The sequence below is a fragment of the Gracilinanus agilis genome, chromosome 4, assembly GCF_016433145.1.
Source record: "Gracilinanus agilis isolate LMUSP501 chromosome 4, AgileGrace, whole genome shotgun sequence".
Lineage (NCBI taxonomy): Eukaryota > Metazoa > Chordata > Mammalia > Didelphimorphia > Didelphidae > Gracilinanus > Gracilinanus agilis.
This window is the reverse complement of record NC_058133.1, coordinates 276,460,374-276,472,383: the sequence shown is the minus strand read 5'-3', so window position 1 is coordinate 276,472,383 and position 12,010 is coordinate 276,460,374. Positions and strand designations below refer to the sequence as shown.

The 12,010-nt window shown below is 46.2% G+C and overlaps 2 protein-coding genes across 3 annotated transcripts in view; one reads left to right on the top strand and one right to left on the bottom strand.

Moving 5' to 3' along the window:
* MRPS18A (mitochondrial ribosomal protein S18A) overlaps positions 1 to 12,010 on the top strand; it is a 32,375-nt gene that overhangs the window by 18,757 nt on the left and 1,608 nt on the right. The window contains exon 6 of one of the 2 annotated variants that reach the window (XM_044674699.1): positions 1,649 to 2,128. The exons of the other annotated variant lie outside the window; for it this stretch is intronic. Coding sequence (XP_044530634.1) covers positions 1,649 to 1,793 — 145 coding nt within the window. The 3' untranslated portion in view covers positions 1,794 to 2,128. Of the gene's footprint in view, positions 1 to 1,648; positions 2,129 to 12,010 lie in introns of those variants that run through there. 2 annotated transcript variants of the gene reach the window in all.
* Positions 2,301 to 12,010, bottom strand: part of RSPH9 (radial spoke head component 9) — a 26,068-nt gene continuing 16,358 nt past the window's right edge. Inside the window, exon 5 of the mRNA XM_044674698.1 lies at positions 2,301 to 2,860. Coding sequence (XP_044530633.1) covers positions 2,700 to 2,860 — 161 coding nt within the window. The 3' untranslated portion in view covers positions 2,301 to 2,699. The remainder of the gene's footprint in view (positions 2,861 to 12,010) is intronic.

Below are 12,010 nucleotides of genomic sequence, written 5' to 3'. Positions count from 1 at the left end.
GTTTTGTGGGTAGCCTTAGACCCAGCTGGGTTTGGGGACCAGAGGAGGTCCCATAATGGTGTCTGAGCATTGCCATTTCTTAACCCCCACAAGTACTTCATTGCAAGAGAGTTGGGAAGGTACTGATCTGGGACAAGAACTTGGATTGTTCCTGGAGTTTGGCTGTTCCCAGAGAGCTCATTGGAGTCTACCCAGTCATTCTCCTTGCCAGCTGGCTACTCTCTGTGGCACTGACATTAGGCCCAAGGCTAGCTGGAACTTCACTCTCAGGTCAGATCCCGCCAGGGCAAAGGGAGAAAGAAGAGAATAGCTTTGGGCCAGAAACACTGGAGAAGCTGCTTTGTGATTTCCATCAGTTCCTCAATCCATTTTTCTCAATAAGCAATTATTTCTTATAGTGGACAGCAGTCTACATTCCAGTTTCTCCTCAGTCTTATCTTTTAGTTTTTTCCCATGTGTACAGTCTAATTGGGAATATAACCAAGGGAGTTGTTAATGTTTGGGATAGCCAAGATGAAGTATTCTTCCTCCCCAGGGGCCTACCTTCATACCCAGACCATCTCTTTGGTATACAGGCAGGTACCTCCATTGGTATGAAGCCAATGCTTCATGGTTCCCCCTTGGGATCAATCCTTGGGGCTGTCTCAGTGCCTACACCCTATTCTTCCATTTTGGAAGATGGCTCCCCTTTTCCTCTTTGTAGAGCACAAAGAAGGGAAGTATTCTTATCTTCAAGGAGCCAGAGGTCTGGAACACAGTTGAAATATATCAGTTAAGGGGCTTCAGAGCAGAGCTGAATGAGGCAAGCATGTTGAGTGGGGGCCAGGGCTTTCCAGGCATGGCTGGGGCCCTTTCTGGGGAGGTTAGCCTTTGCCATTGCTGAACCTCCGGAGTGGGCTGTGGCCCAAGTTTCATTCTGGACAAAGCAAACCTCAGTCCCACTATCATGAGCCACTTCTCCTGGAACCAACACCAATAGCCCTAGCCTTCTCCTCCACAAAAGAGGGCAAAGGACCAAATCTAGAGCCACTTTCTTCCCTAAAAGTTGTAGGAATTTCCCTAGCCAGTCTGGACCCACAGCTCCCACTCTTTGACCCTCATTCCTCCTCAAGGAGCAAGCCTGGAGGTTGTGCATAGGCTATGGCTGCCCAAGGGAGCTGCCCCTGCAACTGGAACAGCTGAGCCAAATGAGAAAGAGTGATGGGCTTTTGTGCCCAAGTACTTATATCAGCCTCTCATTTCTCTATGGCTGAGACCCAAAAGGAGGACTTAGGATCTGAACAGCCACCTCCTTCCTCCCACTCTACACACACACAAACACTGACAACTCATGAAGATCAAGGAAGTGTGTGGCCCTGGGCTGCCTGCTGACCATGACCCCAGCCACACACGCAGCAGCTACAGTGCTCAGGATCCCCATTTGTTTACAATATGCCCAGCTGCTTACTCCCTGGATGAGCAGGGCTGTGCCGTACCCTTCAAATGAGTGAAGCTATGATGGGACAATTCAACTTGGTTGACCATAGGAATGGTGGAAAAGTCATAGTCCAGGTTGGTCAGAATTGTGATCTAGGTAGACTTTTTTATCTGCCCAAAATGAATAAATTCCCCACAAGGCCTCATTATATTATCCTGCCTCCCTTTACAGATACCTAACCCGTTGGGCTCCCCGCTCTGTCAAGCCCATCTTAAAGAAAGGTCCAAAATGGAACAAAGTTCGAATGGCTGTGGGCTCCCCACTGCTTAAGGATAATGTTTGCTACACAGGCAAACCCCTGTTGCTATACCACTAAAGAGAGGGAGTGTTTGTTTTCTAAGATCTTGGCCAGAGCCCCCAACTCCTATGGATGGGCGCTGTCTCCCATCATCCCAAGGAAGAACTAGAAGGTAAATCCAAGCTAGAACTGCTGCAGACCCAAATATCTTCGACGGTGGTTATCTCTAACCAAAATATGGACATGAGGAAAGGCATTTAAATGATCCTGATTCTGATGGAACTTCTTGTGGAGTGAGTGGGCTGTCAAACCATTGACAGCTGTTGTAGATATTATGGTCAGCTCTGGTTGAACTGAGTTGGGTGGTATACTACCCAAGAAAAGTCATAAAATAAGACCTATTTGCTAACCTATTTGATGTGTGCTTTTTTCTTGGGAAAGTGAAGGTTATTCGACCCTCAAAGTTGTACAGCCTGGAGACTTGGGAAATAATGGGAATGATATCCTGTAATTGACAATGCATGGGTACTAAGAGGATGAAGTTTGGTGTGTCTCCATCCTCTTCCCTTGGGGATCCTCCTTGCCTATAAGTTCTCACTAGGGGGTTGGATTGAGGGAAGCAAAGACTACAGACCTGTATGAGCACCCCCTGTTCTGAGTACAGCACTCGGCCATGCACTTAACTTACCCAAAGAAGGGACTCTGGATGAGCTTTCCCGTCATCTGGGCTTAATCTCTTACCCAGATGCTGTTTGGCATCCCTTCCCAGGAGTTTATTGGTAGCTATCACCTGCATCCCTACAAACTTCCACTGCCTGCTCTACATAGAACTAAGCTCTGTCACCAATGGCTATCTCAAAGACTGGAAGCCTAAGAGGGAAGTAGGCAAGTGTACTGTAAACACATAAATTCATGTGGATTTATGAAAATATTATTAAAGTTTCTCGGCATATTAAGTAGTACCCAGGCTGAGGCACACCCTAGTCACAGCATGAAGGGCAAGTCTATGTTCTTCTCACCAGTGCCCACATAAATATAACCATGGTTCTTGGTCCTGGGAGCATGGTAGAATGTCAGCCCTGGCCAGAGCAAACTTCGTAGCACAACCAGTGCATTTCCTCTCTCCATCTGGACACTCCAGGACCCTGGGGAAGGGACAAGCAGACAGATTAGGTTGAGTTGAAGCTAAGAACCTCCAAGAAAGTTGCTAGTGCTCAGCTAGCTATTAGAAAAGGTTCCAGAACTTTTGGAATTTCATTTTGGTTTATGTGGTTTCATTGGTAGAAATAAAGACAATTTAATTATCCTGAGGCTGATTATCCAGACCTTTTACATCTCCTGAGAGCCTTTTGGCCATTTCATTGTTCATTAAATCCTTTACTGGGGTCATTAAAGCCCTCTACCAGAGGAAATGAAGAGGTGAAACTCCAACCAGTTCATTTTGGTCATGTCAGAAACCGTAGATAAAGGTTAAGGAGAAAAGGATAAAAAAGCCATTGAAAGTTTGAAGATTTTTAGTATTTTGGTATTCCTAACCCAGGTTCATCTGAGCTGACATGAATGCACTCTTCTTAAGTGGGCCCTGCACAGAAGGTTGTTACTCCCATTTTTTCTTTAATTTTTTGGTGTGGAGAGGGGTGTTAAGGAGAGATCTCTCTCATATTTTAAGAATTAATATACTTTGGTTTGACCCATGACATCCCAACAAACACCCTTTATTCACATTCTTCCAAGGCTGTAAAGCAAATTACCCAATAGAGTGACTGTTGCTTCTTTCTTTATCCCTTTCCTCTCATCTACTACCTCCCGCCTTATGAGCTTCCCTACCAGTCTCCTACAACCTTAAGCACTGGTGTGAATAGACCACCACTTCTCAAGAGTCTTGGCCACTTACAGATAAAATCACCCTCCTTTCTTTGCAGCTGAGCCAACTCACAATCAGAATACCAGCTCTGGCTGGAGGGCACAGAGACCTAAAGAACAAGCCAAATTTGGTCTTTACACTTCACAACCTTATCTTGGTTCCTTATGCCCCCCCAAACAGGAGCACCCCAGCCCGAGGCTGAGTTCTACAGCCATGAAGATGACTTGGCGGGAAGAGCCTGTCCCAGCTCCAGAATTGAGGGAGGGAGCTGCTGTGTGGGAGGAAAGAGCCTGGGAAAATCTCCTCTGGATGGAGATCTGGAGCTTCCTATTCCCCCTGCGCACTGTGGCCTCTCCCCCCTTTTCCCCAGCCCAGCCACAGCTCTGCTCACTCTGCCAAAAAGGCAAACACTTTGAAGGTTTTGGTGCTGGACCAGGGGGCCCTGCAACGAGGACTACTCACAGCCTTTATCATCTGCCAGCTCAGCCAGGCTGCCTGGCTCCAGCTGCCCCAGCTTCCCACGGGCTTTCTCCGGCCATGGCCTGCCCTGGCCATACCACACCCAGAAACCCTGTACATGGCTCAGCATGAATCCCCCCCCACACCCCTAAGGGGCCACCCTGCCTTTGGACCCAACTGACCGCCAGTAACCCCTAGCCCTGCCCAGGGTGGAGCCATATTGCCCTAGGCCAGAGCTTGAGCTTCCTGAGGAGCTGGCAGGGCAGCCATAGTCATCCCTGTTAAGAAGGGAGGAGATGAAACTGAAAAGAGGTGGGAAAAGCAGGGAGTCCTTGTCCTTCTTGCCCATGCCCCTCTCCTATGCCACTGCCTCCCCCATCACCACCCCCAACCAATTCCCTTTACCAAAGTGCCACTATCTCCAAGGCAAGTTGTAATCTTTAGATAATCCCTCTGACCTATCAGCCTTCTCCATCCCCTAATCTCACACACTGCCAGAGGTAAGTGGTGACCAAAGGAATACTGTAGCTAGTCAGTGCTCTGGGTATTCCCCTTACTTTGCTGGGCTGTCCGTCCCATGGGGTATATTATCACCAAGTCCTACTTGTCACAGCTAATGTCCATTTGCCAGGCTCATCGTACCTGCCCCTATCCTGCCTAGTCCTAAAGATCAGAGAATGAGCTTTCAAATGACTTCACTTATGTACCCAGAAAGAGGGGAGGAAAGGGGAAATAGGGTTCTTTCTCCCTTTATCCACAACTCTAGATTGGAGAAGAACTTATGGGCTCCAGGAATATTTCTCACCTTCCCCCTTAGCCACACCAAATAGTCTCAGCAGCAGCATCTGGCCCCAATTTCTGTGGAGATCCCCAACCCTAACCCATAGATCCCTCAGCTAATGAGCTCAGGGAATTAAGTTGCCTTTTACACCCTCTTTTACTCCATTCATGGCTAAGAATTAACTGCCAGACCTTACTCTTAAACAGGTCATATCCCTAAAGTGCCTACCTGCCCATGATTTTCTCTGACTGAGGGAATTCACTTGGTGTCCTATTACCCAGAGGGTCAAGTACAAACTCCTTGGTTGGGCATTTAAGGCCTAAGCAACCTGCCTCCAACCTGTCTTTCCAGCCTTCTCTGTTCCTCCCTTTCTCAAATGTTACCTGCCAGCCCAACTGGCCTTGCTTTTCTTCACACAGGGCATTCTTCCCTCTCCTGTCCCTGAGCCTCTGTTCAGGCTCTCCCCCAGGCCTGGAATGCATTCCCTCTGAGTGTCCACTCCTAGAATTCCTAGTTTACTTCTAAGCCCATATCAAGTGCCCCACATGTGAGGTCTTTCTTAATTTCACCAGCTCCTAGTGCCTACCCCTCTCCTGCCAAAAAAAAAAAACCACCTCTGTAATTATTCTGTCTATATCTTATGTATGTGTATAAGGCTCCCCCCAGTGAAATAAAAGCTCCTTGAGGGCAGGGGCTCCGGTATTTTGGTCTTTTGACCTGGCTTGTAATAAATAGGTGCTTAATATTAAATATCAGTTATTTGAGGGACCTGGGGATCCTAGACAAGGAAGAAGTTGTTGGCCAGAGAGGTTCCAGGCCAGGAAGATAGGAAGAGGGGCAGGGATGCCAGAGCCTCTTCCTGGAGTAAAAGCAATAACCCAGAAGAGACCAGGGAGCTTTGGCTGAGTACTCCAGCATATGAATGGCAAGCCAAGTCTTTGCCGCCTACCTCCCTCCCTTGCATTCCTGTCACACTCTTCCCCACGTCCTTGCTCAGCTGGTCGCCTGGGAAACAGCGGTTCTCAACGTGCCAAGAGTCACGTAGTGTCTACCTGGGGAACCAGGGACTTGTCTGTCACCTTCACCCATTTTTCCAGCTTCAAACTGAAAATAAGCCTCACCATCCCTCAGCCATAGACCTCCCTATTCTGGTACCCTGGTGTTCAGTTCTGGTTCCTTCAGGGTTAAAGGGTAATTGGGTCTCCCATGGCCAGTGGAACAGAGCTCAGAAAGATCTCTCCTAAGCTTGAGCTCTACTCAACTGCCCTGGGGCATAGAATTACTTTTTCATTTCTCCTCATCTTTCCATCCAGATTCCCTGGTAACACTAGACCTTTTCCAGTCCCCTCAACTATCCCCAGGGTAGCCACTACAGTCCAGAATAGCCATCTATGCACACAGGGAAAAGGAAAGACTAAGGACTAAGGAAATGGGGAAAGAAAGTTAGCAGAGGTGGCACCTCTCCTACAAGACTCAGTCAACTTGGGGACTGATGGGTGGCTCGTGGATTGAGAGGCAGGCCTAGAGACCAAAGGTCCTGGGTTCAAGTCAGATACTTCCTAGCTGTGTGACCCTGGGCGTCACTTAACCCTTACTGCTCTTCTGTCATGGAACCAATACACAGAACTGATTCTAGGCCACAGAAGGCAAGGGTTAAAAACAAACAAAAAAGACTGAACAAACTTCCCCCAAGTTTTCTGGCCCCCAACTAATGGATAAGACAATTGGAGGAACCACATACCTCATAGCTGTGTGGCTTCTTATAAAGAAGAATGCTATCCGTCTCCAAGAGAGAACTATTGGAGTAGAAATGCAGATGAAAACATGGTTTGGAGGCCGCTGGGTAGCTCAGTGAATTGAGAGCCAGGCCTAGAGACAGGAGGTCCTGGGTTCAAATTTGGCCTCAGTCACTTCATAGCTATGTGACCCTGGGTGAGTCACTTAACCCCCATTGCCTAGCCCTTACTGCTCTTCTACCTTGGAACCAATACACAGTATTGATTCTAAGGTGGAAGATAAGGGTTAAAAAAACACACATAATTTAAGATTTGCTTATTTGGGGATATGTTTGGGAGTTTGGTTTTATAGGATTACTCACAAAAATGAATAATATGGAAATGTGTTTTGTGTGATAATACTTATATAACCGGGATTGAATTGCTTACCAACTCCAGGTTAGGGGAAGGAAAAAGGGAGGGAGACAATATAGATCATATAACTTCAGAAAACTGATGGAAATTTGTGATTAAAATGAAAAAAGAAATTAAATTTTAAAAAGGAATTTCTCATCCGTGATTACTATTTTCCTGGCCAAAGGCACTAGGGGCAAGACAGAGCCACCAAACAGGCCCCTCAGTGCTGAAACTAAATTTTAGAGAACCAGAAGACTAGCTCATTGCTCCTCCCCAGGGAATCCCAATGCCACCTCCAGGGCCTTGCTGAAAGGCCCAGGACCTGCCTTGCCCCTGGGCCTGGGCCGCCCCCTGGTGACTATCTCCTGAAAGAGGAGGCACACAAGAACATATGGGCTTTCCCCAGGGCAGGCAGGGGAAGCCCGCTGCACATCCCCAGCCTGCCAGAGAGGCCTCCATGAAAGGGCCCTAAGTGTGCAGACAGCCCTGAAAGAAGAATTTCCACACATTCCCCCATCTCGACCCCCAATTCCCCACCTAACACACTGTCAGTGGCCCAGGCCGCTTCCAAGCCACTTTGGGCCAACTGCATAAAGCCTGGCTCCATGCCGCCCCCTGCTGCCCGAACTCAGCACTGTGGCCTTGATTCAGCCAAGGAAGAAGTGGAGCCTCTCCTGGCTTTTCCATCCGGAACTGGATGGCTTTTCTGTCATCAGGGCCGGCTGCAATGGCCCCCTTTGGCCCCAGTAAGAAAGCCCCTCGTGTCTGCTTAGGGGCTACAACGCAGTCCCCAGGACAACACCCCTTGTGAGGTCTGGACCCTGTAATAGGAAGCGTCCCATATTGTGGGGTTAAGGAAACAGACTGAGACAAGCGTCGAGACTAAGATCCCATCCCATCGTGTCCTGCCCTCCACATCACACTGTCCCTGGAATCCAGGCCTTAACTACAGAGTGCTCAATAAACGGGAGACGTGTTCCCTGGATCCTTTGGGGGGCCCCTTCCAGTATGCACAGAGAGGTCTAAAGACCCCAGACCCTGGCCAGGAAACCACTCGAGGTGTAGCTTGAGGGTTATCCACTCCATAAATCAGCCCCAAGGAGGGGAGCAGGGGAACTGATTCAAATATATAGGGACAGAAGCTGCTCCTCAATAAGATAAATGGCCAGAGGATATGAACGGGCAGTTCTCTAAAAAAAAAAAAAAAAAGAAAGGGCAGCTAGGCATGGCTCAGAGGCCCAGAGACAGGAGGTTCTGGGATCAGATCTGACCTCAGACACTTCCTAACTGTGGGAACTCTGGGTAGGTCACTTGACCCTGACTGCCTAGCCCTGGCCCTTCTGCCTTGGAACCAATACACAGTATTGATTCTAAGATGGAAGGTAAGGGTTTAAAATTTTTTAAAAACAGAAGGTAAAGGGGGTAGCTGGGTAGCTCAGTGGAGTGAGAGTCAGGCCTAGAGACGGGAGGTCCTAGGTTCAAACCCGGCCTCAGCCACTTCCCAGCTGTGTGACCCTGGGCAAGTCACTTGACCCCCATTGCCCACCCTTACCAATCTTCCACCTATGAGACAATACACCGAAGTACAAGGGTTTAAAAAAAAAAAAAACAGAAGGTAACAATTTAAAAGAAAAACTGGAAAACTATAACCAGTGCAATGATCAATCGGGATTCTAGGAGGTCAATGATGAAACATTCTTCCTAACTCCAGAGTAGTTCAGGACTAGTGGTAAAGGAGATATGTTTTACTTGACCATAACAGCAGCTAGCTTTTATGTTGTACTTGTAAGGATTCCTCATTTGATCCTCACAACAATCTTGTGAGGTAAGTGCTGTTATCATCCTCATTTTACAGATGGGGAAACTGAGACTAGGAAGTTAAATGACTTGTCCAGGGTCATACAGTTAATAAGTGTATGAGACAGAATTTGAATTTGGGTTTTCTTGACTCTCCACTATACACTTAGCCACCTCACCCTGCTTATTTGTTGCAACAGAAGGTTCTTTTTATTGGGGGCTTGGGAAAGAACAGGGAGTGGGACAAGGAGAGTGAGAATAGCAATACCAAAAAGAAAGAATATTAAAGAGGCATTTTTTAAATACTCAGAAAAGAACAGAAGGATATATAGAGGGGGAGACATAGACAAGCAGGAAAGCAATACACTTTTTTAAAAGAAAATAAGCTAGATGCAGTAGAGATATGTGAGGCTTTTTTGTTTTGTTTTTTAAATAAACTTTAACCTTCTACCTTCATATCAATTCTAAGATGGAGGAACAGCAAGGTCTGGGCAACTGGGGTTAAGTGACTTGCCCAGGACCACATAGCTAGGAAGTATCTGAGACTGGATTTTAAACCCAGGTCCTCCCACCTCCAAACTTGGCACTCTATCTACTGTGCTAACTGCCCCAAGATAGATGTTTTCAAATAAACTCACACTGGTGTTTTTTAGGGTTATTTTTAAGATTGGTTCATGTTTGTTGGTGTTTCCCAAGTTCATATTTTTTAAAAAACAAAATTTTTAAAGAAGGTCAGTTGATGTGTTGGGCTGGTCTTTCGACTCCCTCTCCATCTGAGCATGCCAGTAGACAAGCAGGAGTGTCCCAGAGCCAGTACTATGATTATATTTGGACAATGCCTGCTGGAGAAAGTTGGGGCTGGCAAAATCCTTTTCAAATGGCTCCTCCATGAAGCCTTTCCTGATCCTTCCATTGGTAACTTTGTTTCCTATAAATACTTTGTTTTCCAGTTTTGTAATGCTGAGAGGCAGCATGGGTGAAGTAGGAACCAGAGTGACAACTTCAGAAAAGGAAAGACCAAGCTAAAGAGACATACTAGCTGTTTGACTCTGGGCAAGTCGGTTATAACCTCAATGCCCTCTGGAAATTCCATGATTGTAAGCTGCATTTTAGGGGGGCAGATAGGTGGCACAGTAGATAAAGCTCCAGGCCTGGAGTGGAAAGGTCCTGAGCTCAAATCTGGCCCCAGACACTTCCTAGTTGTATGATCATGGTCAAGTCACTTAACCTGGATTGATACTAAGACAGAAATTAAGTTTTTAAAAATAAAAAATCTGCATTTGTAAGGGAGGTTTCCCCCCTAGGAATAAAGTTCCCAAATGAAATCGTAAGTCCTGACCAAAAGAAAAAAAAAATAGTATTTTAATTATCAAAGAACATTAAAGCACTGCGATTAACTCTATATGTGGTGTGTCCCCAGAACTCAATGGTAAACCCCATAACCAAAGGAGCCATGTTGGTTTTATTTTTGGAGCCATGTTTTTTCTAAACTTTGGTTGCCCCTAGACCTTCTTATAGTGCTCTGCACATAGTAAGAACTTAACTTCTGTGAAATGCTGAAGCTGCACCAACCTCTAGGATTTGACAAGAAGAATCCCTACCCCTGATCCCAGGAAGAAACAGAGAGAGCATTAACCTCCTACAATCCCAATGAATGGGGGCAGCCAGGTTTCTTCCTAGACAGAAAACAGATGGTCATTCCTATCCCTCTGGCCAAAACCCTTAGATCCTCACTCAGGCCTGGGATTCAAGGGTTTCTGAGGCCTCCCATGGATATCTCTATTTCCAGCTTAGTGGTCCTATTAGTGTATCCCTGCCCACCAGGGACAACTTGGACCCCCAGCTCAATTCCAGTCATTAAGCATTTTCACCAACAGATAAGGAAGGGTCTGGGAGCCAAGTGTAGGGGCCAGCTGCTGGTCTAATCCTCTGCTCACTGTGGGAAAAAGCTAGAACAGGCTTTCTGGTGGCTCCTTGGAGGCAGCCCTAAGAGGGCAGAACCAAAGTCTCCAGGCCCTGGACAGAAGCTTAAGAGTTGCCCTGATAGCAATCTGTAGTAGGCATGGTTATTTCTTCTCCTAAATTCCCTACCTGAAGGCATTCTGAGCTTTCATTTTCTCTTTCTCTGTTTTTGATCTACCTGGCTTTGGGATCAGTACCATATTTGTGTCATAAAAGGAATTTGGTAGGACTCCTTCTTTGCTTATTGTATCAAATAGTTTGTATAGTTTCGGAATTAGTTGTTCTTTGAAGATTGGATAGAATTCACTTGTGAATCCATCTGGTCTAAGGATTTTTTCTTAGTGAGTTCTTTGATGGCTTATTCAATTTCTTTTTTCTGATACGGGAATATTTAAGTATTCTATTTCCTCTTCTGTTAATTTAGGCAGTTTATATTTTTGTAAATATTCATCCATCTCACCTATATTGCTATATTTATTGCCATATAATTGGGCAAAATAGCTTTTAATGATTGCCTTGATTTCCTCTTCATTAGAGGTGAGGTTTCCCTTTTCATCTTTGATACTGATTGAACCTTTATTTTCTAAGGACCACTCATTCCAGGCAAATAAATGTTAAAAGCAGAGTGAGGAGATAATTAAGTCTAATCCCCTCATTTTACAAATGAAGAAACTGAGGCCCAGAGAAATGAAATGACATGGCTAACAGAGGTAGGATTTAAATGCAGGTCTTCTAACTCTGAACCCCAAGTCATTTCCACAACAAAAGGAGGAAAAAGAAAACACCCTTGCCAATACTAACTAGGCTCACTCCCAAGAAACCAGGTCATTGGGCAGAATGTTCAAGAGTTCATGCCCTTGCTTCCTTCATCCCCTGACAAAAGCTTTCCATTCCTTCCCCTCTCTTTCACCCAAAGGGCCAGCTTCCCCTAAAAGAAGTTGAGGAAATCTGTTCCTCCAGGAACCATATTAACACATATCCCCCCAGTGCCCTCCTAAGAGCCAGGAAACTCATTATCATGCATTTAGAGAGAAATCATTGATTCCTAGAACCCCTTTGAAAGGCCAATTTGCACAGATGTCTAATCAAGAGACTGAAATTAGGATGTGCTCTTCCTTGAAGAAAGTCTCTGCTGGGGTGCGAGATTGATCTAACAGAGGTCCAGGTGGAACAAAGGCAAGGAGATTGGAGGCAGAGGAGAAGTAGGGCAGGGGTCATGAAGACTGGGGTTCATAGGCATGTCCAAAGATCATTTGGCCATGCTGATATGACATGAGAAAGGACTGCTATGGAAAGAAAG